Source organism: Capricornis sumatraensis, chromosome 23 (genome assembly GCF_032405125.1).
Source record: "Capricornis sumatraensis isolate serow.1 chromosome 23, serow.2, whole genome shotgun sequence".
NCBI lineage: Eukaryota > Metazoa > Chordata > Mammalia > Artiodactyla > Bovidae > Capricornis > Capricornis sumatraensis.
The window spans coordinates 14,445,142-14,470,857 of NC_091091.1; the positions used below are offsets into that span (position 1 = coordinate 14,445,142).

Below are 25,716 nucleotides of genomic sequence, written 5' to 3' on the forward strand. Positions count from 1 at the left end.
GGATACGGTTATAATACTCGTCTTTCCTAAATCACAAATCATTCCTAATATGATTCCTAATATGTGTGGCCTACCAGAATGTTTGCACAGAATGTGTGGAATAAATGCTCTTAGAAAAATTCATCATGTTCTCTAGATGTATGCCATACATTAGTGAATATTTACCTCAAAAAACTGTTTTCCTCTAGAATTTCCATAGAAAAGCCATCCTCACAACAGTTGGGGTGGGGGGAGGGAGGGCAGAATGAGGAGAAGAAAACAGCAGGATCCATAGCAGAATATAGTGAGAAAAAGACAGGAGAGACTCATCAGAACAACAGTTACGAAGGTGAGAGATCCAAAGATGACAGACAACCGGCAGGCTCCAGGAACTCAAGACTGATCTTTTCTGCAGGACCTGGTCAGATAAACTGTCAGAAGGAAGTCATAAAGTGGAGGAACAGCTCACAGATGCCTCTCACTAGAAAGGAAGACTGAGGGTTTTTCAAGCCTGATCAAAGCTGGAAATGCATGGCTCCCAAAGCTGGATTACTGAGGCAGCCCCCAAATGAGATGTCTAGGCCCAGAAGCTCGAGTCGGAAGGTACTTATGGTTACAAACCAGGGGAGAGGACAGCGACCAGATCCTTCCTTTCCCACTCTTTCCTGGTGGTCTCTCCTCAAAACTCCCAAGCCTGGCACTTACTTGCTATCAGAGCAAAGACATGCCGTCAGGAAAGGTTCTCATGCCACAGGGATATGCAACAGGGAAATTCCTGCACTGAGATTTAGGAAGACATGTTGCTTACAACATCTGAATGAAGAGTGGCAATATGCTCTTGCATGTCCAGGTGGCAGCAGGAGGAGAGAGAGACAAGAGAGATGGACCACCTCTTTCCTCGTCCTGACTCTCTGAAGAATATGTACACTTCAGCCACACGGTGGCATGGCGAGTCTACCCACAGCCTTTCCTAGGGTGGGGGTGGAGAGAGATGGGAAATGGAAGGAAAGCGAGATCTAGAATCAGCAGGAGACGTCAGGCAGACCATCCTTGGCCTGCCACTGACGCTGACAGGAGTGATGGAAGGGAGAGACAGAGACAGTAGAAATTGCTTCCTAGAAAAGGCAACAATCAGGCAATCTATCTGTGGGTAAACTCATCGAGATTTTCCACCGATATTTTCCCACTTTCAGGCTAATTTTTCTACGCCCCTGATTTTTTTTCCAAACTGAATTTTTAAAAGTCACGCTTGTCAAAAGATCAGAAGGAACAACCTAAACTCAGTCAAGACAATCCACTTAAAACAGGTTGCCTTGTATCTTCAGAAGTGTTTGTGCATTTCTATGTAGTGGGATAGGACTATATTATCATTTATTAGTGACTATATTATCATTTATTAGTGACAATGGTCCCTGTCTTACAATGGGAAAATATCAAAGACAAAAAGCCCTATGAGATCCAAAAGGATAATCCTTGAGTGATAACATTTTATTCACTGTAATGTGCTGAAGGACCATTCCTGGCCCAGGATAAGGTGAAAATCAATCTGGACACACAAAATATCACTTGTTGAGTACCAGCACTAATACCTAGTTTAGGATCCTCTTCTATATAGTGCCTAAAATAGTTCTAAGACTTTCCAGAATTCAAACCACAATACTCCTGGGAAAAAAAATGCCCTGAAATATTGAAAAACCAAAAATTGAGAACATTATGTTAAGGAAAATAATTTAGTATTCAATTAATTGGGTTAGTACTCTATTAGTACATTTCTGAAATCTTTGACTTTATAGGTGATGACCTGTTCAGCAAGAGTGGGATGTCCATTCAGTGTGGCATGACGTGCACTTTCTCGGTGCCAGTGACACCCTGCGTGCTCAATACGTGTTTACTGTTCAAGTGAACTGCACTGTAGTCAATTTAAGATTGTCTAGCAAAGTCAAACTGAATTCTTTTAAAAACAGTCTTCTATTCCAAAACACACACCAGTCCACAAAGCTCAGTGTGTTCCAAAGAAATTCAATTCTATGCACAGGGATAAAAGCTAAAGATGTTAACTCCTTTTATTCAGACTACTTGGCCTCCAATCTGGAAGTCTTGGATAGAGTAAAATTCCAGGACGCTAATGTAGATTGTTTAGCCTTTTAAAAACTAGCTACATTTATAGGAGGTGCTGGCATGGGGGAATTTTCATTAGACTAAGTGACTGCAGATTAATATCCAACAATGGCAAAAACAAAATTTTAAACCAAAACAAATTAGTTTACTTAAAAAAAATGAACTTTGAAATTTACAAAACATGCATTATCTAGGCAGGGAACACAAAGTCCAATTTCTGACTAGATGACTAAATATAATTCCTGTTTAACCCTAGAACATCTGTCATCTTACAGACATAGAATGTTAAAGAAAGAATACAGTTCAGCATCTTGGGTTTCCTGTCTTATGCTGTCAGTGTGATCACAGAACAGTGAAAAACAGATGATCACAGAGAGAGGTCCATATCTATCCTTTCAAATAATTCAAACAGAACGAATAAAGGATGAATAATGTTTAAAAAGGCAATTTAGTTATCAACTATTGTGTTTGTGACTTAAAACAGACATGAGATTAAAGTCAGTTTTGTTATTTTTACAACTGCAGGAACTTTTCTTTCAGAAAACTTTTTTTCAGATTCCCATCTAAGCAAAAAGGGAAAGGGCTAAGATATTAAAACTACTTTGTGTTTGTCTTTAGTTGCAAAAAAGAACAGCGAGAGTACTAGCAAGGAATGCCTTTTTTTTTTTAGAATATATTTGCAGTTTAAAGACTATGAAAGGGGATTTTTCTCTCTCTCCACTCCTAAACATATCACCAGTTAGAAAAAGCCGGGAATATTACACAGCGCCCCTACTCACACTTTTTTTTTTTTTAAAGCACAAGCTCTTTAGAAACAAAGGGTTGCACTGGCCCTCATCTCATAATGCTGTTCACGTTTGAGTTGGCCCTGCTTAGACTTTACTCTCTGATGGCAGATAAAGGGGGAAGCATCTCTGCTGCTCTGCTTTCTTTCTTTGGGCAAGTTTGCCACTAGGATGAGAAAAAGACCCAAGACACCTGACTTTCTGAAATACCATAAAATTATGAACTCCAGTCATAATTAATTTGTTTTAAGGTCTTTCAAAATGGAATTATGAATACATCTTTATAAAGACCTAAACTTTTAGCAGTAGCTTAGAGTTGAGATTTGAATAAATGCATTAGAAAAGTTGAGGAACCTTCAGAATTAAAAAGTCACGAAAGTCACAGAGCTGTTTCACAGCTTGATTTAATGATCTCTGCTTTTTCTTTTACTTTTTAAGTAGAATACTTAAGCCTACTTGTTTATCCTAACATGAGATAACACTGCCCTTTGCTACTACAATGGCAATGGTTAGCTTATTTTTTCATCTTAGTTTAAAAAAATAAACTCAGCTATTTTAAAGCACTTTACAAACTGTTCTTACAAATAATTTTACTATATTCCACAGGCAATCATACTGATCTAATAAGCAATTAGATTTGTCTTTGGTGCCCCAGTCAATTAGGATACTGCCCAATTCCAGCAGGCACAATTATTTAATCATTGGAAAGGAACTTAAAAAACAAAAAACAGGGGCGCTTTCATGAAGTCAAATGAAAGATGCTCAAATACATAACTCACTTTTCAAAGTACGTAAGAAAAAAACAGGAATCTGTTTTGCTTGGGAAGAGTTCAGGCTGGTTTTCAGTGACACAGTTTCTAGCAGTGGTGTAGTCTGTCACTGAGTGCACACAGCTGCCCTGAACAGACTTCTGATGGGGTTCTTTTTCTGTTCTACATAACAATACTAACTGGCTAACAATGCATACTGCCAAATGCATTGTTATTATTTTTTAAATAATTGGTTGAACAGGGAATCACTAATTAGAATCCAACCCTCTGAAATAACAGTTTAATGAAATTCACTCTTGCAGCATAAGAAAATACAACATCTTGGCAGAAAACATTTAAGGGTCAGCTCAGTGGAACTGATATGATGGCCTTCTTTTTGGAGACTGTGTATAGCTGACCAGAAGTGTAGAAAACACGGAAGACTAAACACATTGGGGATTGTTGTTGTTGTTGGTTTTGTTGTTGTGGTGTTACTATTTCCACTCACCAGCTCGAAGGGGTCGTGGAACTCCCCCAACAAAGATAGTTTTTCTGGGGTCCAAAGGCTGTGAACCATCCATTACAAAGTCACTGTCACTTAGGTTCCATGGTCGAATTTGCACCTGAAAAAAAGTCGTTTACTTGGTCCTTACTTCATTTCCATTAACCCCAAATGAGAATAAGGTGACTAAAGATAAACCCACTGATTTGTGCATTGTACAACATACACAACCCAAACAAAATCCAGTTATTAGTTAATGTAATCTCTAGACATATGCTGTGAAACCTTCAGAAACCACCTGTGGTTTTAAAAAAGGGTAGTCTTTTATAGATAAGAGTCTGGGTTTTGAATAAGATCCATTTTAACACATTAAACTGTTCATAACCTGTCACATTATAGCACTTAGCTTTTTAAGAGCTCACCTAAGGAGGGAACAGGAACTTTTAGAATATTTTCTAAAAATTATCTATATGTCTGGCTTTTAAATTATCACCACCTAAAATGAAAACATTTATCTTTCAGCAATATGATTTAACACAGTTTAACACTTATCAAGTTAGCACACAATTACCAGCAATATCAAATACTGAAGGTCACAGAGTTATCTACTTTTGGTTGATCTGATTTTCCTAAATAAGTCTAGTAAAATAAAGCTAAGTCTAGAAATTCAAGTGAATTTTTGAAGAGTAGGAAAAGAAATCTCTATGACATATTTCTTTCTATTTGGTAATATCTCTTCACTGGGACTCTGACTCCCTGCCCATAAGTTACACTATGCTATCCTTATCGTATAAAATATTTCACCAGAATCGTAACCTTAAAACATACTCCTTTCAATTCATAACTGAACTATCTTAAGAATAGCTTAAAACAAAACAACCACCAAAAAACCCTCTCATACAGAAAGGCCAGTTTCAGCACGGCCTGAAAACCACCTGGCCACACGCTCAGCTGGCCACATGCTCAAGCAGGCCAGTTGTAAAAGCGAAGAAACAAGCACTGGTTTTTAAGGAACATGCCTCTCCTTTCGCCTCATTGATTAGGATAGGAAACAAAACAGCTGAATTTTAACTTCCTTAGTATCAACAAAATTTTTCACTTTTCCCATTGCTCAACCATCAACACTTAATGCAAGGAAATATATATATGACAATTTTTTATGTGGCTTGCCTTATATCTTGTTCTTCTATTTGAAAGATAAATCTGCCAATGACACTTTCAAAACACCTTGAATCAACTCCAAGACTGGCACTGCTCATTAGAAACAGGCTACAAATTATGACTGTTACAAAATTTACCCCCCACACAACTTTTGGAGCTTTTATGACACAATTGCCTTCACCAGTTACTGGAAGCCATAAAATCTTCACATGGGAGGAAAAGAAAATCTAGTTCTTTCCTTGTAAAATTTGGTCTGTTTGAAATTATCAGTCTCTTGATATTTACCACAGATTCACCAATACAATAAAACATCACTTTCAAATGCCTTCATGAGGGCTCATTATTAATGTTTAATTAAAAACACAATCTCCTGACACCAAGAGAAGGGACTCTAACGTCAACATATAAAAGACAGGGCAAATCTTTTTCTGTACGGAGCCCTTTTTTCTTCTAGTCTCACCCCTAATAAAGTAGTTAAGGTAGCTTCAGGATCTGGTAATTCTATTTATTTTATGATAACTGAGTTCAATCATATGGCTCACAAATAAAAACAATTCATGTATAATATCCATAGTGTGCTGGTTTCATTTAATCAGAAGTACAGAAAATGAAGCCTCATACAATAGCTAGAGGTTGCTGTTGCTTCAAAGAATTCTGCAGAAGATCTCAAATCCGCCTGCTGAGAGGCTTCACTGCTGCCTCTTCTTCCCTCTAACACCCTCCCCACCCCTTCATTACATCACACACAACCCATTCCCTTACCCTATTCTTGGGAAAAATACAGGAAGAAGACTAGGGAGACAGTAATGATTAACCGTATTCACAAAACCCACATTTCCCAGCTGCCATCACAAAACAGCTCCTCAAAGCTCACGCCACTGCAAATTCAGAGAAATGTCAACACAGGCCAACATCAGCACACTCTAAATGCTAAGCAAGAAATACTGTGGTACTGTTTGCACTGAGAAGTTTCATTTACACTTTAGTTTCTTTCTGAAATATAAGACCATTCTTACTCAGGAATGTTCTCCATCTTCTAAGGTTTATTCTCAGACCTCAGGGTCTAATATTCATGTTCTTTCTGACTTACTCTTTGAATAAATTCTCTGGTCCCAAGACACACACACACACACACACACACACACACACACACACACACACACAGGTTTCTCTACTCTTTTAGTCAAATACTTTGTAAGCTGACTCAAATATTTTGTAGAAAGGAATACAATATAAATAAAAGAACTTTTTATTATCTTTATTTCTTTAGTAATTGTTTTTGAGAAATGTTGAAATTAGACCTCTATCTTAATTCAACACAAATTTCCCCTGGCAAAACAACTTTTATATCCACAGTGATTATTCTGTGTGTGTGTGTGTGTGTATGTCTTCGTATAACAATTCTTCTACTGTGTTGTCAAACAGACTATATATGCTGGGCAGTAAAAGCCTTAACAACCTAAGGAAAAGATAAGGCTGTCACCAGAATGGTGAAGATTACTTTAAATGAAACTGACATGGTTCCAGTACCACTTCCTGAAGAAACCTGATCACATTTGGTTGCAAAGGTGACTCCAGGAAGAGGCTATCTGGCAGGCAGCACCCACGAGCCCTTTGGCCATGCCACAACCTTACAGCAAGGGTTACACAACACAGAACGTCTGTAGGGCAGGAGAGGTAGCATAAACATGTCAGGTTACCAGGACAATAGTTAGTAGGCAGGCAGTGACACTATGGAGTAAACCACTCCTTTTATTTCGTTTTATATTATAGTTGATGAACAATGTTGTATTAGTTTCAGGTGTACAGCAAAGTGATTCAGTTATACATATATGCGTGTATCTATTCTTTTTCAAATTCTCTTCCCATTTAGGTTGTTATAGAATATTGAGCTGAGTTCCCTGTGCTATAGAGTAGGCCCTTGTTGGTTATCTATTTTAAATATAGCAGTGTTAAACCACTCCTTTTAAAGGAAGCAGACACTCCTCTCAGCTAGTATTTATCATTTGCGAATGTATTGTCAGGCTTTTCCATTTCTCAAAAATAGCTAGAAATTCAGATTTTTATGTGAAACTCCAAGATTTCTGAATGTTGGGAACTCATTCAAATGTGAAACACACTTGTATAGGCTAGACAAAATTAACTGCAGGCCAGATCATTTCTGTGGGCTCCAGCCTGTGATCTCTGATTAGAAAGGTTTAGTTACCACACAGTTCACAAAGGACTGTTTTGTTCCATAAGCACTTATGAGAGAAAATATTAATACAAAAATGGTTTTCCCTTAGTTTCAGTTCCTTTTTTAAACATGTATTCCGATGGAAGTTCTGGTGAGGACCATAAACCTCCTAGCTGAATTATTAGTCTTCTAAATTTTTATCTTCTGATTTAATAATTGGCTTTGTATAACTGCTTATCTCCAAAGGCAAAAGCTTTTTAAGGATAAAGGCAAAAACCAAACATAAAGATTGATAGCATAAATACACAAATTTATACCATAAAATGACTTCAACAGCTTTCAAGAAATCTAAAACAACTTAATATTAACATGTAACAGCAACAGTTAGTACTGAGTTCAAAATGGGTCATAAAGCAGTGGAGACAACTTGCAAAATGAACAATGCATTTGTCTCAGGAACTGCTAACGAACATAGAGTGTAGTGGTGATTCAAGAAATTTTGCAAAGGAGATGAGAGCCTTGAAGATGAGGAGCGTAGTGGCTGGCCATCGGAAGTTAACAATGACCAATTGAGAGCAATCATCAAAGCTGATCCTCTTACAATTATACAAGAAGTTGCCGAAGAACTTGACGTTGACCTTTCTATGGTCATTCAGTATTTGAAGCAAATTAGAAAAGTGAAAAGGCTCTATTAGTGGGTACCTCATGAGCTGACCAGAAATCAAAAAAATTGGCATTTTTGAAGTGTCGTCTCCTTCTATTCTATGCAACAACAATGAACCATTTCTCGATTGAACTGTAATGTGTGATGAAAAGTGGATTTTATATGACAGGTGGTGATGACCAGTTCAGTGGTTGGACCGAGAAGAAGCTCCAAAGCACTTCCCAAAGCCAAACTTGCACCACAAAAAGGTCATGGTCACTGATGGTCTGCTGCCAGTCTGATCCACTACAGCTTTTTGAACCCTGGCAAAACCACTGCATCTGAAAAGTATGCTCAGCAGTTGACGAGACGGACTGAAAACTGCAATGCCTGCAGCCAGCACTGGTCAATAGAGAGGGCCCAATTCCTTTCCACAACAATGCCTGAATGCACGTCACACAGCCAACACTTCAGAAGTTGAACAAATTGGGCTACAAAGTTTTGCCTCATCCACTTTATTCACCTGACCTCTTCCCAATCAACAACCACTTCTTCAAACAACTTGGCAACTTTTTGCAGGGAAAACGCCTCTACAACCAGCAGGAGGCAGAAAATACTTTCCAAGAGTTCACTGACTCCCGAAGCATGGATTTTTATTCTATAGGAATAAGCAAATTTATTTCTCATTGGCAAAAATGTGTTGACTGTAATGGTTCCTGTTTTGATTAATAAAGATGTGCTTAAACCTAGTTATAATGACTTAAAATTCACAGTCCGCAAGCACAATTATGTTTATACCAGCCTAATAACTTAAATTTCATTTTATTTAAAACAGAGTCATTAATAGGGATAAGATTAGGCTAAGTTCGAGGGGGAAAAAACTTAAGAAATATAATACAGGTCATTTATTTTGATAGGATGCTATAGCATTATTTCCTAAAAAGAAAATGTCATTGAAAATTTGCAAAAGCCTCAAAGTTAAATAAAAAATGCATTTTTATTTTATCTTTAATAACAGGATAAGAACAGTTTTAGCAAGAACAGTTTTAAACACAAGTCTTAGGGCTTCAAGTTTCTGAATATGACCAAGTCTCCCTATAGCTCTGGAACTCTCTCAGTTCAAACCCCTATTTAGAATTTAGACATGACCTTGGTGAGCTATAGTCCATGGGGGTCGCAAAAAGTCAGACACAACTGTGTGACTAAGCACACACTACTAATAAATAATGTTATCTTGAGCTCACCTTTCACCTCTCATCCTATACCTGCTCTGGTCCTCTCCTTAATACCTACCACTTGAACGGTTCTACCGTGTGGTGCCTTCCTTTTCATTTGCTGGGCTCAAGGCAGCTCCAAGGTGCAACCAAACTGTTCAGAGTCAACAGTGCAATCTGGTGGTCAGTTTAGGAAATTACCTGACCAAACCCTTGCAGGCCATTTGTTCTCTTTCCCACAAATTACCTAAAAGCTTATAGTTCAGCATCCCCCCAACCCGGCCCCATTTCATTTTTCCTCTTTTCAATACCCTTCAAACTCCTACTCAAGCTCTTCAGGAAAATGTCTCCATTTTTCTCTCCCTAATCCTACAATCCTTTTAATTGACATGAATCAGAGAAACAACAGCGCAGAACCATCAGGACTGCTCTCCCCAGTAAGCAGCATCCCAGCTCTTCTGACAGCCAGGATGAGTCAGCTAAACCTAGGTCTGCGGACATACAGCTGCAACAGCTCAGCTGTAGTGGTAATGAACCCGAACCCACCCCAGCTGTCAGCAGTTCTATTTTAAGCATCTCAGACCTCACAGAATGACTGGAGTGCCCCACAGTATCGCAGATAAGCTAGTCTGTGGTTTGTGAGGCATCTTTATCTCATCCACGGTGCAAGGGGTCGTTTTATTATTATGACCACTATAAAACTAAGAGTCATAATGGCAATAATTGTGGTTAAGACTCTTCAAAGTATTTTCGTATTTGGTATCTCATCTCAACCTAATTTTCACCACATAATGCCCTAACAAACAGCTCAGCCACCTTTGAGGAGTGTGGGTGCTACCTATTATTCTCAAATACCGTCCTCCACCCACTGGAGAGGAAAAGGAAACGCCCTCCCTGTATCTTCTACAGTTAAGTGGCCAGAAAGGACTTAATAGCTGCTCAGAGTCATTGGCCTTGATATGACTCCCGTACTCTGGGCAGGTCTGGGGCCACCAGGCAGAACTCCACTGGGACTCAAAGCAAATGAAGATTATTCCTCAGATATCAATAGGTTGCTGGTCCTGGAGAACCTCAGTAAAATAGCCAGGATTTTTCCTAGACAGGGACCCAAAAATAATCCGAGGAAATTCTCTTACACCGTCCTAGGATGCTCCAAGGCCCACCAGCAATATCAGGAAATAGTGCAGGTACAAGACGGAAACTGCTGCCATCTTTGCCAAGCTGCACAGCCTGATGCATAGAAACCACAGGCTCCACTGGGACCTTCAGTTACTGCTGAACAATTCAACTGCACTCTGTACACTGTTTCATAAGGGCACCCAGTGCAAAAACAGAGCATGCATAGACTGTGCCCTGATAATGGTCATGTACACCTTCTTGCTCTACACTTGCTATAATCAAGCCATTATCAATTAGATGATATGATTAATATCTAGACTTAACATTCATAAGATTCAAGGAAACACCTTCCCGCTAAAGGTTTTCCAGACTCCCTCAGGGACACCTACATCTGTGTTAGTCACTCAGTTGTGTCCGACTCTTTGAGACCCCATGGAGTAGAAGCTCTCCAGGCTCCTCTGTCCATGGAGTTCTCCAGGCAAGAATACTGGACTGGGTTGCCATGCCCTTCTCCAGGAGATCTTCCCAACGCAGGGATTGAACCCGGGTCTCCTGCATTGCAGGCAGATTCTTTACCAGCTGAGCCACCAGGGAAGCCCCCAGGGACACCTGATCACTTTGCTGTTTGGCTCCCCCGCCCAACTACTGTCTGTAATGCTTCCATCATAGCACCTTGACTCCTTACTCCACTTCCTGTTACACGGCTACTTCTCTCCACTGGACTCCAGGGGCCTGTAAGGCTGAGACCACTTCTCTGTGTGGGTCCTGACTGCTCAGCACAGTAGCCAAGCCTTAGTGAGTGCTCTGAGCTCTTCAGTATAATGGTGAATTAATGAAGGTTTTCCTGAGGGGCAGATGGTGGTGCTGTAAGAACCTGTGCAGCAGCTGCCCCGCTATAGCTGCCTGATCACTCTCCTCACTCCACCAAAAGCTACCTTCCAGGGACATGGAATTATAGTATGTCTGCGCACCAGTGGGTGCCCCAGGGCTTGAGCCTAATTTGTGAAAATTTCTGATGCCACCAGGGGACCCACTCAGTGATCAGAAGTGCCTAGTGCTTGTCACCACTTCTGATGTTCCCACATCACTTAGAAAGTATAAGCATAATAGATGATTTCCTTTTGAAAGAAAGAAGAAGCTAGCACTTTTGAGCGCCAACACTGCCCCACTGTGCTAGCCATTTTACACTCACCATAACTGTTATGCTATAAAATTATCCCTACTTTAAAGACAAAGAAACTTGTCAGTGTGAAACCAACTCAGGACTGAAACAGGTTTCTCTGACCCCAAGTCTCTCTTTCCACTGCAATGATGTCATGTGCCTGCAAGGCTCCCTGTCCTCCAGGCCACTGGCCACCAGCTCTGGTTCACAAGTTGCCTTCAAAAGTCAAAATACATTTTTATTTGTGAGCGATTACTCTCTCTCCTTTCCAATCTCATATGGCCTGTTCTCAGTGCATTAAGAAATGACCCATAGACTCTTCTTAAACCTACTAACAAAACTAGCAGTTAGAAAAGCTCGAAAATGATTTAACAATGAAACTGGCACTATAGGCAGCTATTTTAACTTCTAGGTTCATAGCCTCAGGCACTCGTACTCTGCAGCCAGACGATTTTGTCCAATGTCTACATAACTGTGTATTTTCAGCTCCATGGTGCTAGGGCAAGGATGTTGTCCCTGGCATGCTGTTCACTAAAACTCTTGAGAGGAATGTACACATAAAAGCTCAAGTTACCTAAGTTTTTCCTGGGATGAAGCCTATTCTTTGAGCGAGCTTCACGGAATACTAATTCCACCAGATCTTCACAAGTATAATCCTCAGAGAGGTATATAATATGTGGGTTAAACAATCTTACACACATTTATTTATTGCAAAACTCCTCAGAACTTTAATATATCAATGTTTCCCAAATGTTCTTGGCTATGGAATCTTTAATTAAAGGAGAAAGTAGACAAAAGTGCCCAGTAAGCAACACCTGTTATTATTACGAGCAAACCTTCTTCTGTCAGTGATCCTCTCAAGAGACCAGTGTGTGATCAGACAAGTGTTCTTCAGAACACACTTTGGAAAACACTGAATACAGTCCTTTAGGGGATGGGGTTGGCTATTTCATCCCCTGGTTACCATCTTGTACACTGGACCTGCAGCATCTTTTAGGCTTTTCTAGAAAGGAACAACTTCCAAAGGCGTAATCACAAATTCAGAGATTCAGGGACGGGGGAAAGAAAAAAAAGAACTTATGAATAGGAGGTACTTCTCTCAGTTTAGAGGAGGAATTCTTTCTTTGGAGAAATTCTTTTAATGGGAGGTGCCCAAATCAGGAATTTACCCTGAGGACCCAAGGAACAAATAAATAAATCAAGAAGATCAGAGTGCTAAAGATTTCCAAGTTTGAGATAGTACACAAAACCAGATTTGATTGAGTCATGGTAAAATTATTGTTATTGTCTTAGGAAGTAGTAGGTGGGGAATGAAAGAGTTTGAGCAAATATACCAAAACCCAAGGACTGAGGCCATCAATCAAGATTGCCCTATAAACCCTTACCTGTTTTTCCCAATTTAATTTCCCTCTGTTCCCTTCATACATTGGTATTCCATCTGAAGTGTTCTGCTTTCATACCACACAATTTCTCATTTCTGTGTTCGTACTGTTACGTTTCTCCAAAATGTCTATTCCCCGACATCTCCACACTTCTGGTCAATCTCCAAATTCCCTTCACCCTTCAAAGCCCCATCTAAGTGACACTTCATCCAAGAAGCTTTCTTTCATCATTCATGGTACATATGAATTGTTCAAAATACTTAATCTACATTTTATCTTGATCGTAGTCATTATTTTTCTTAATTTGACAAATATTTGAGAAACTTTTATGCACCAGGCTCTATAAATTTGTGTATTTACACACTTTTTAAAAATCTACTCATTATACTATTAAGCTTTTGAACACTTTTTATGTCTGATTCAAAGTATTCTGATTCACAGTAACCAATACTAAGGCCTTGCCCCTAGAAGGCACTCAAATATGGTTTGAAGGGAAAAAGGAGGGCACAGTATTTTTTTAAGTTATATGTGGGCTGGAGATAGCTATAATAGAAGGTATGATTCACTATAGGATGGTGCAGTAATCAGAGAAAGCTTCATAAAAGAGATGGCATTTGAGAGGAGTCTGAAAATAAGGGTAGGAATTAGAAATTGAAATGGGGGCAGAAATATTTTAGTTGATTGGAATATAGGGTTCAGGAGGAAAGCAGAAAAAGTTAAGATTAGGTAGGTAGAATTAAAAATTAAAGAAATAAACCAGCTTCTATTTCCAGTTTCCTTTTTTTTTCTCCACCATTTGTTTTTCAATTTTTGTCTTTCTAGTTTTAAGTGGATGGCCTGAACAATAACTTGAAGAACTGACGTTACATAAGCACATATCAGTTTGGTAAGACAGTTTTAAAAATATATAGCAATGTCAATCCATCATGTTTTAGGATATTTGTAAATTGTGATTGTGCTATAAATTTTAAGGAGGAAGAATTAAGAAACTTCTCTGACGCTCCTTTGGTGTTTGCTATCCCATATCTCTGGCTAAAGTGTTCTAGAAGTTAAGAACCATGACGTCTTCTTCCTCACCTCCTTTCCAGGGTTACTGTTTTCAGCCCCTCCATCTGTTAGCCCTCCTAGGCTTCCTCTTCTATCAGCCGGCCGTCTTGAACCTTCAGGTTCAGCCTATTTATACATTGAAAAGGTAGAGTCCCCTGAACAAGAGGGACCACTGTCGCACTGTCTGCCTGCTTCACCGGAAGCACAGACAAGGACGCAGCTGTCCTCTGGGATGCCTGGGACATGTGAGCTATGGAACTGCTCTTGCCAGAAGAGGGAAGAACAAACACAAATCTAGAGACTGTGCAATTACTCCTGCTCTTGCCAACTTGTCTTACATTCTTTAAGACTGAGGGGTCCTCTGCTCAATACTCTGTAATGGACTACATGGGAAAAGAATCTGAGAAGAGTGAATATATGTATATGTATAACTGATTCACTTTGCTATACTCCTGATACTAATACAACATTGTAAATCAACTATACTCCAAAAAAACTATATTAAAAAAAAAAACACCACTGACCAGTCAATTATCAGGCCATAAATACAGTTTCTTTTGCCATCTTTCAGGATCAGACCTATACATAGAGTAGCCTGAGTGGAGTCATTTAATGAAAGGTAATCACTGACCAGAAATAGAACTACCTGAAATCCACTAATTATAGATTCATTTGAGTTAAAAAACAAACAATCTTAGAAAGGGTAAGTAAGGGAAAAGCTTTTTATCAGGCACTGTATTAGGAAAACCATTTGATTAACTAATCCACACAAAGGAAGCGGGAGGCTGATTTGCGGAGAAGGGAGAGGGCAAAGGATAGAAAATCTGTGAGGTCACTCTGGAACATGGTGTATATTTCCAAGGAGAAATTCAGGGAGGTTGGAGAGAATTAAACAACAGAATGAGGGCACTAAGAACTGAAAGGCGACCAAGCTAAAAAGTAGGAAAAGCAGGAGAGAGACACAGCTCTGGTCTGGTGAGCAACCTCTAGAAGCTGACCTTACCTCGAGCTATTGCCCAGGTCCTCATTTACTCCCAAAGGTTCAACCCAGCTCTCACTTTCTGTGGGAGCATCCTAGATGAGGCCGAACGTACTGAAATCTGGGCAGGGGGAGGGGGCAGGAAATGGGGGGAAGTGTAGCCAAATAAGGCTGGGAGTGGAAGATGCGGAACTAACGCCAAGAAAGAGAAGGTTTCAAAACTGGAGCCAAAGAGCCGGAACCCAAAATGGGATCCAGTTCATTAGAATTATAGGCATTTGGGGACTTTCATGTTTCCCATGCTAAGTTTCATTTAAACTGCTTATGCTGGAAATTCTGAGTATGCCTGGGTCAAAGAAATACGTGATCAGCGGCCACCGTTCAGAACTCACCAAGCTCCAATAAAACTGCTTCATTTGAGCTCAGAAAATGGAAACTGCAATAAGGCAGAAATTCGTAGAGACACAAATAATGGAAGTTAGTTTCCCTATAAACATTTCCAAAACAGATTATTACACTATTTAATTTCAAAAGTCCTTCATACCAAGGGTAATATGCATGTTTGGCATGAAAATATTCAACAGTAATGGTGCTGCCTCCATACCACCTCTGCTCATCCCCTCTCACAGGGACGTCCAGTCCTGGTGTGAGCTTTCCCTGGCCAAGCACACGGTCCCCCTCCTCCCACACAGCCAGGGACACGGCCCTGCTAAGGTACACAAGCTCCATCTGCTCATCTCCAGGCTCCTCCCCTCAATTCAACAGCTTCTTCATCTCCTATAAGTGTAACTCTCAATATGTACCTCTATGTCTCTGTCATTTGACAGATACAAACATATCTCAAATCCCCTTCTACAGTGTACAATCAACCCCACCTTAACACTGCCCGGCTCACCCCCACACCTCTTCCACTGATGTGTCAGTGGCAGACTCTCAGAAGGGGGACCATTTTCCCCTGACATCCGACCCTGCCAAATTGGGCTCAGTCTGTCTAATTTCCTATTGTTCCAAAGAGGTTTACAAGTTACTGCAGCTTTCTTATTATTATCTCAGAAGAAACACACTCCCATTCCAGTCAGTCTCCATGTCTCCCTCAACACAGCCTCTCCATGCTGTTTAAATTAAGACCAAAGTTAACAAAGGCCCCCTACTCTTTTTCTCAAATCTTTTTCTACTGTTTTTCTGTATAGCTACCTGAAGAGCTACCCTATCTAATGTTGTTTATTGCTGTTACAGAAACTGGATAATGGTCCCAGAAACTGAAAATTACAGAGGTACTTTCAAACCTGCTAAAATCCTTGCCTCTTCTTCTGCATCAATCATTGTGACATGACTCAGGGTTCCCTTTCCTTAGTAACCCACTCTTCTGCTTTACATGCTGCGTTCTCCCACTTAGAGACGGCCAGTCCTGGCATCATTCTTCTGCAAACAATTATAAACCCTGTTCTAGAGTCACCATTTGTTTCAAAAGATGCTGCTCAGTAGGTAACCTCTGATCTCGCTCTCCCCAGTCCTCTAACACCATGCAGGACAAAGCAGCACAATTTGTGCAAGTACCCGACCCCATCAAACGCTTCTACATGCTTCTTCCTCTTATCTGAGCCCCCCAACATCCCGAGAGGAACTATTGGTCTTCTCATTTTATCAGTGAGGAAACCAAGTTGCAGCAAGGATTAGGTGACTTATGCAGTCAAGCAGATATTTAAATGCTAGAATCAAGACTCAGACTGGGAGCTTTACATCCGAGCACAACTCCTTCCCCAAACATGTTTCTGAGAGTAAACCTTGCTGTTAACCAAGCCCATACCTCTGGTTAAGTCTTACAGGGGATGCTGCAGGCCCCGTGGTAAATACGTGCCTTGGCCCCTTAGCCCACGCTACTGTTTTTACTCTATTTCCCACTCTGAGCATCAGGCCTTGACACACAAGTCTCACCCCTCTCCCAACCTCCTCAGGGATCATTGTTGTGTTTGTTTAGTCCCCAAGTCGTGACCAACTCTTTGCGACCCAATGGACTGCGGCACGCCAGACCTCCCTATCCCTCCCCACCTCCTGGAGTTTACTTCTGCTGCATTAGTCAAGTTTTTTCTTCTGCCCTGAACAGTCTTGCCTCTTTTCCACTGATATCCCCTCTGTCAGGAGAAAGGTTCCTTTCTCACCCAGTGACTTATTCACTCACACTCTTTGGCTCAGAAACCACAGACTCAACCACAAATTCCATAGCAGTGCGCATTATTTTACAGCTTTGGAGCCACGTTCTCCATCTTTCCCCGCCCCTTCTCTGCTTGAAGCTATCCACTCTGGAGTGTAAGCTCCTGGCCCAGAAGGCTCTATTTAGCCAGCTGTGGGTACCACCCAGCACAAAGCTTTGCATTCAAAGGCACATAAACATCGAAGATTATGATCTTTTATTTAAAATAAATAAATAAATAAATCACTCCTACCCTTGATCTGAAATAATGACAGAAACCAGCTGCCAAAACCACTAAGGGCATTATTTATCTCAATTCAGAGTTTCTGAATAGGAATTAGCTAAAAAGAACTGTAAAGTGAAAGACAAGGGCAAATTTGTTTACATTTATTCCCAAAGGTATAAAACCAAAAACTGAGAAATTTGTTATTAGCTCCCCATCCACAACAGTCCAGCACGCTACCGCATAGCGAGGTCACCCTGGGTAAGAGGATCCTAGTTCCCAGCATTCTTATGACAAGGGAAAGGTGATCAGCTATTCTGATTCCACACATGCTCTGGAAAAGCAACAGCTGGCTGCACATTACTTACTGGTTTATCCTTGATGGTGGGGCTTGACACACACAGGTACAGTTTCCCATCTTCCTCTAGGCAGGCGTCTATCAAAGCTTGTACCGAGCTCTCCTCCTGGAACAGCAGAAAGGCATAGCCTTGGGGAAGACAAAAACAAAAGGGTTGGGGGAGGAATCAGTAAATTAAACTCAAAGTACCAACTAAAAACTCATCTATTGTTTCACTTTGGTGAGTTCTTACTAAAATCTAAGAACCTGAAGTGGGACACAGGGAAGAAATACGCCCTGAGACCCTCATGTGCCAGGCACTCTATTAGATACTCATAAATTTTACTTTGATTTCTAAAATGACTCAGGGAAGCAAGTTCAGGTCACATCTATGGAGCTTTCATTATATCGGCTTGGTCAACTTTAATGAGGGTTGGACACAACTTAGTGACTGGACAACAACAACAAGAGGTTCACCACTGGCCTGAGCCACAGCCGCTCTTGAAACAAGCATCACCTGGCCTCCAATTTCCGTAAAGCTCCAGGATTGACACGTGTTTCAACCTGAATGTGTGCTGAAGACACTATGCTAACTGAAAGGAGCCAAGCACAAAATACTATATATTTTATGGAATGCCCAGTATAGGCAAATCTATAGAGACAAAAATAGATTAGTGGTCTACTGTCCAAGGCTGGGGGAGTGGAGGGAATAGATATGTGTTTCTTCTGGGAATGATGAAAATCTGCTAAAATTGATCATGCTGGTGACTGCATAACTCTGTTAACATACTGGAAACCACTGAACCATACATTTTAAATGGGCGAACTGAGAATTATATCTCAACGAAAGTTGTCAAAAAAAGAAAAAAGAAGCTCAACAATAGGCTAGTGTTGTCTTTATATGTCATGTCTGATGGTGATGCTCTGTTTCTTCAAGGATATTCTCCTGCCTCACAGCTGAGTACATGATCTGCAAACATGGACATGAGCGGCAGGATGTCCATGGACATGCTGAGCTCTGTCCCATTTAGTAAGATTTACTAAGCAACTGTTACAAATGACACAATCTATGGATTATGAGGAATAGTGAGAGGAACTAGACAAAGTTCCAGCTGTCCAGACACTTACATGGTAGAAGAAACAGACTGTAAAACAATTAACTACTTGCTACAAAGCTGAGGGAGATAAATGGAAATAAAAAGCACTGTGGGAGCCCAGACAAGCAAGGAAGCTGACTTGAGAGAATCAGCAAATACATCAAAGAGGACAACAGGTGTTGGAGGGGCAAGCTCTGGCACATGCTGCCACATTGGCAGCTAAGCAAAGGTCCACCATGAGTTAGTCTAAGCCTAAGTTCAACTGTTTGACCTCTCTACAATCCTTCTAGCTTTGCTAAGTCTCTCAGCTGTCACCTCTACTCCCAGTCCTGCTAGTGACCTCAAAGGAAATCATCAGAAATAAGGCCCTCCTCTGGCACTCCAATACTTTGGCCACCTCATGCGAAGAGTTGACTCATTGGAAAAGACTCTGATGCTGGGAGGGATTGGGGGCAGGAGGAGAAGGGGACGACAGAGGATGAGATGGCTGGATGGCATCACCGACTCGATGCACATGAGTTTGGGTGAACTTCGGGAGTTGGTGATGGACAGGGAGGCCTGGCATGCTGCGATTTACGGGGTCGCAAAGAGTCGGCCACGACTGAACGACTGAACTGAACTGAACTGGCACTCTGAGGGCCAGAAAGATGTAAGTGGGGAAGGAGGATAAGAACCACCACATTCAGAAGCTTCTCACACATCAAAGCAGCTCATCGACTGGCCTAGAAGCAAAGCTCTCTGGAGTCCTGAGCAGCATGTAACGGCAGTGGCAGTGGACAGTGAATAATGGGTACTCTTTATCTTCTCCTCCAACTCCTCATCTACTATACAGAGCATCCAAGCAAACTCAGCAGGAGAAAGATCAACCATGAGGCAGCACACCAGGAGTGGCCACCACATCAGGCTGACGACAGGACACAAGGGAAAGCACCAAGCCCACAGGAACGGGTATGGAGCCACAAGAATGAGACTGCCTGCGTGGCAGGACCCAGAGTTGTTTCCTGGGCTTCGCTTCCGGGCTGGATGGGCTAAAGAATTCAGCAGGTGGCCAGGCAAGAACAATAAAACTTAACTGAAAAACTAGAAAGGATAATACATCATTTCTTCATACCCTCTCTCCTTTGGAAATGATATCAAATGATTACCAAGCCCCAGGGAATCTATTAAAAGTTCAGTGTTTTCATTTAATGTGAGAACATTAATTAAATTTGTCAAGGAGAGTATTAGAGGTCAGTGGGTTAAAAAATGCAAAGATCACAAAGAGGTCTCGGCATGTCTTCTCAAATCTCCTGCCTCACCAAGTTAAATCTTGGTGCAAATCTTCCATAAAGATCCTGAGAGGCATACTGAACATCCTGTTTTTGGAGAGGACCCTGTCTGTGTACAGTAAATGCAGCAGGCCCATCAAAAAGGCCTAGGGATGGACAGCTCAGTGCGCTAGCTGAGTTAGCTCCTTGCCTCTGCAGGGCCATGGAGCTGGCTGCACCTTTCCTGTACATTGCTGCCTGCCTCCTACAATCTTCTGCATCACATCCCACACTGGGTTCAACTTGGGCATCAGAGGAATGGGAGGGTATCGCCCCATAGCAGCTGAGTAGCTACCACAAAAGTGCACAGGTTTTTCACTCAGGCCTATTTCATAGCCATAAATGTCAACACTGGTGGTGGACAGAGTAAAAACTGGGAATCACAAGTAAAAGCCTGCTATAAATGTTATTACCAAGAAAAAAATCTACAACTTCTTTTCCCTTCCCAGAAAATATGCCATAATACTTTACCGATTTCTTCAGAATGGCTCTCTTACGACAAATGGTCTCTACTCCCTGCAGCTGCTACTCTGAGTAACGCTACTCTCAGACATTCCTTTAGCACCTCAGAGAACGGGTATAACTCAAGTGCAGCCAACCCTGCCTCCTACCCCAGGCCTTTCAACCAAAGTAAAACTCAGAGAAACCCCAACCAACCCATGAGAACAACTTCATGAGATGTTCACCTGCTAAAACACCTTCTGATACCTCAAGGTCAACCAAACCCAGACGACAACAGAAGTCAGAGGATTAAAAAAAAATCAGGAAGGAAGAAAACTTCAAACACATTCCCCTTTGATCTTCAGAAATTCGAGGTCAAAGCAAACAAAGCAGAAAAAGATGCCTTCAAAAATAATAAGGTCAACATGAGACGGAAATTAAATCAATGACTTACTAAAAGGCAAATTCCACATGGTACTGGAGACAGAGCTCTGGATTAGGGAGTCAGCACGCCTGGATTGGGGTCCTAGTCCTCACACTTACTAGCTGTGTAGTAATAATAGAAGCTAACATTTACTGAGCATCTGCTATGCACCGGGTGCTGTTTCTAAATGCCTTATGTGTATTAACTTGTTCCATCTTCACAACACTCTGTGAGGCAAGCACTACTTTAAATTCTGTTTTACAGTTAAAGAAACTTGAAGAGGGACTTCTCTGGTGGTACAGTGGATAAGAATCTGCCTGCCAATGCAGAGGACACAGGTTTGATCCTTGGTCTGGGACGATTCCACATGCGGCTGAGCAGCTAAGCCCCTGTGCCTCAACGACTAAGCGCATGCTCTAGAGCCCTCGAAAGGTAACTACTGAAGCCTGAGTGCCACCATATACTGTGCTCCACAGCAAGAGAGGCCATTGCAATGAGAAGCCTCTGCACCCTAATGAATAGTAGCCCCCACACCACAATGAAGACCCAGAGCAACCAGAGAGAAAGAAAGTAAAAAAGAAACCTGAAGAGTGATTAAGTGACTTGTTTGATGGTGACTGTTCCAATACCCAGTTAAGTGGTGAAATCATGAACCAGAATGCTAAAGTTTAGGAATCTTGTCTCTTTTATCTGTAAAATGAAGAAACTAGTTATTTGTCCTGATTATCTTACAGAGTCATCTTGGTAGATGACATATGTAAGGTGCTTTGAAAACTAGGATATTGCGCAAGCGTCAATTTTTCTTTTGTTGCATTTTCAGTTATTTTTGTGTTATGTAAACTGTTTAAAATATTTATTTATTTTGGCTGTTCCAGGTCTTAGCTGTGGCCTGTGGGATCTAGTTCCCTGATCAGGGATCGAGCCCAGTCCCCCGACACTGGGAGCAGGGAGTTCTAGCCACTGGACCACCAAGGAAGTCCCTGTGATATGTAAAATTAAACTGAGTTCTGCATGTGGTCTCATTATAAAACTCAGAGTTCAAATGAATGAGATACACTCTCTTCTTCGCATTTGTAAGCATTTGGTGAATAAAGGGAAGTAATCTAGATACTAAAGGAAAATCTTAAAGGTTTTTGAATGACAGCTTGAATATTACTGTAAACAAACAATAAGGTAACTGAATATTTGCTTTCGTATATCATTAGCCAGTTTTACAGGAGACAGAATGACCCAATGTGGTACTATTTGTTGATTTTAATACAGTCTTTAAATAAAAGCCTTGTATACCTAAAACTCGAACTTCTGAAACTGTCACAATGATGGTAGGTTCTTCTATTAGTTTGGTTTGAAAGGTGTTAAGAAAAAAAAAAAAAAACTTGGCCTCAAAATTATAACTCCCTCCATCTTCCCGTGCCATCTGAGCCAGGCAAGAGATTATAGGATTATAAAATTCAAGTTTCAGAAATGGTGACCTTTTTACCCAAGTACCTACGAAGTGTGATGAGCTATGGGAGGCCCTCAACTCAGAGCCAGTCTGTGGGTGGAAATCTGGGCTCTGAGGAAGCAGTGGGAACTCCTGGCATGGCCACCATCCCCACCCTGGGTTATGGGCAGAACGGGTGGCAGGCAGCTGCTTGCTTTCCCACCAGGGCCAGAGAGGCTGGGGAGGAAGAGGAGGACTGTGAGGGATTTGGGGACAAGCTTGAACTGACCAATGTGCTTCTCTGGGGAAACAGGTATGGCATGAGGGCAGGGACTTACGGGGATAATTCCATTTTGTTTGGCCAGGCTTTTGAAGGAAAAATTTTAAAAATTCTCCCCCTTAACACCTGAGAACACATTACCACAACCTCCAAAATGTTCTTGGCTACCTTTCAAAAGCAAAGCTTCCTAAGTTCCTGAATACATAATTTTTCTTGTTACATTTTTTTATATTTGATCCCTAGCACAAGTAACAGTCACCACCAACTTTACCACCACAAACACCAGTTATTAAGTGCTTACAATACAGGATCCGCTTTGCTAAAAATAAACACTTTACCTCACAGTAATTCTGAAGTAAATACAGTTGTTGTTATTACTACCATTTCACAGATGAGGAAAACTGACGCTCTAAGAGGTTATGGGATACCTCAGATTAAAACCTAGAGAGTAAATTTGGGATTGAAATTTAGGTCAGCTTCCAGTGGCCTCATTCTTTATCTATTAACTTGTACTGACTCACCTAAAAATGATGACATAAAAATTTTAACACCACTAGCAAACAAGTACTTGCCTATTTATTATTTGTCACTTTTGTGACAGTGATCATTTGACAGTGGTTTAGTGGCAGGAAGTGGTCACCTGTGCTTTAGTCCTACAATTTAAGGTCTATGCAGATACATCCACCCTAGAGCCCACAAAAACTATATTAAGAAGAGCTTATAAAACCAAACAATCTCAGCTAAAAAAAAAAAAAACTCTATTAAGAAGAGTTAAAATGATGAATTTCAAAATAATCAGAAGTTTAGCTTTATTTAGGTCAATCAAATTTTCATAGTAAAGACTTAGCGGTTTTCAATGTATTTTTAGGTAGCATATTTAGAATGAAGGCTCTTGAGGGAGTTAAACAGCAGATCTCACTAAATCAGATTTTCATAAAATGACCATCGTCCTCACAGTAATCATCAACTTACGCAAGAATCTTCAGTGGATGCTAAAACCATTGTGTAAATTTGGGAGAAGATACAAGTTACTCATGCAATCTTAAGGTATCACTTCAAAGATTAATTAGTATTTGCAAAGGGACGAAAAGGTTCTTTCACAAAGGAAGAACCTGGCCGACAACACCATAACCAAATGATCACACTGAGCGTCACCAACAACAGGGCTGACTGACCTAAATGTGCCTCTCGTATTACGTCCTTGGTGCAGCATGTCACCCGCTAACAGTGTTTCCCCCTGCATCTCAGTATAAGGAAATAACCGATCATTCAAATTAAATGATAGTCCATAGAGCATCCAACATGAACCCACCAAAAGACACAAAAGACAAAAGGATAGGAAACTATCTAAATTATTGAAGACTAAAGAGATATGACAGCTAAATGTATGGCTACACTTTGACCGGATCTTGGATTCTTTTTTAAAAAAGAAAAAATTCTAAAGGACATGACTAGAACAATCTGGAAACCTCTTGCTCTCAGAAGATATGGGGAAGTGTTTAGAGGTGACAGTCTTAATGTCTACAACTTACTCTCACACGATTCATCAAAAAACACAGGGGCTTTCCTGGCGGCTCAGTGGTAAAGACTCTGCTGGCCAGCGCAGGAGACATGGGTTTGATCCCTGATCCAGAAAGATTCCACATGTTGTGGAACAACTAAGCCCATGAGCCACAACTATTGAGCCTGTACTCTAGAGCCCAGAAGCCACAACTACTGAAGCCTGTGCACCCCAAAGCCCGTGCTCCATAACGCCGCTGCAATGAGAAGCCCACACACGGCACCTGGAAAGCAGCCTCAGATCTCCGCAACTAGAGAAAGCCCACACAGCAAGGAAGACCCAGAGGGGCCAAAAACAAATAAACACATACAGGTGGATATGCATACACAGGCTTCCCTGGTGGCTCAGCCAGTAAAGAATCTGCCTGCAATGCAGGGGACCCAGGTTTGATCCCTAGGTCAGGAAGATCCCCTGGAAAAGGGAATGGCAACCCACTCTAGTATTCTTGACTGGAGAATTCTACGGACAGAGGAGCCTGGCAGGCTATAGCCCACGGGATTGCAAACTTGGACACAATTGAGCAACAAACACTTTCACATACATATACACATACTGACATGAAAAAAGAAAAAGCAAATGAAGCAAAATGCTAACAACTGGAGAATCTAGAGGAAGGCTATATAGGTGTTCACTGTACTCATACTTTTTGTAGGCTATGAAATTTTTCAAAATAAAAAACTGTGGAAAAAAATTAGAACCACAAGGTCTTTCTGGCAAAGAGGGTAATATACTCTCTCAGTCTCTAAAGAAGTGTGTGATCTTTTGAAAGACCTAATATTTCTTAAAAATCAACTAACGTTCTTAGTGATTTATATGTTTAAGTTATCAACCACAATGGTTTGAAAACAATTCCAACTTGCACAGCTGTGCCCTGAGCTGCAGCTGCATTCACAAAATGGTGACCGACCAGGGAGGGCCAGTTTCTGGTGAGAGGAAATCAGTACCAGAAGGAAGGCTCCAAGGTCTGGACAGAGAGAGAGCTCACTCCCTGCACAGAACCCAGGCTCCTTGATTTCCTGTGACCTTCCTAGAGAGAACTGAAGGACACCTCTCCAGCCAGAGCTGTGTGAGTTCAGACGTTTTCTGGCACAGGGAGTCTGCTCCAGACATTCTCCCTGACCTTGGCTTTCAGGTCAGAGGACCTACTTGGTTTGCCTCAGGAGTCTTTGCCTTTGGATTCAATTCAACAGAACCAAAAATGTTTAGGAGTTTCAAGGTAGGACACTAGGCACTAAAGCTATGAAGATAAATAAGCCAAGAAAGAAATCCTGCCCTGGAGAAATGGAGCCTGTAAATAAGTGACTAAAGAACAACAAGAGAAGTGTTAGATTGGGGTTATATCATATAAAGCACTGAGCAGAGAGGCCCAAACATCAGGAAAGCCATACTGTAAAGGGCATATCTGGGCTGGAGGAT

General features: G+C 41.1%; 1 protein-coding gene across 3 annotated transcripts in view; it reads right to left on the bottom strand.

Annotated features, from left to right (window-relative positions):
- CPEB3 (cytoplasmic polyadenylation element binding protein 3) overlaps positions 1 to 25,716 on the bottom strand; it is a 149,672-nt gene that overhangs the window by 33,092 nt on the left and 90,864 nt on the right. For all 3 annotated transcript variants that reach the window (XM_068961515.1, XM_068961514.1, XM_068961513.1), the window contains 2 exons: positions 17,799 to 17,917; positions 4,140 to 4,254 (listed from right to left, as the gene is read on the bottom strand). In XM_068961515.1, coding sequence (XP_068817616.1) covers positions 4,140 to 4,254; positions 17,799 to 17,917 — 234 coding nt within the window. The remainder of the gene's footprint in view (positions 1 to 4,139; positions 4,255 to 17,798; positions 17,918 to 25,716) is intronic.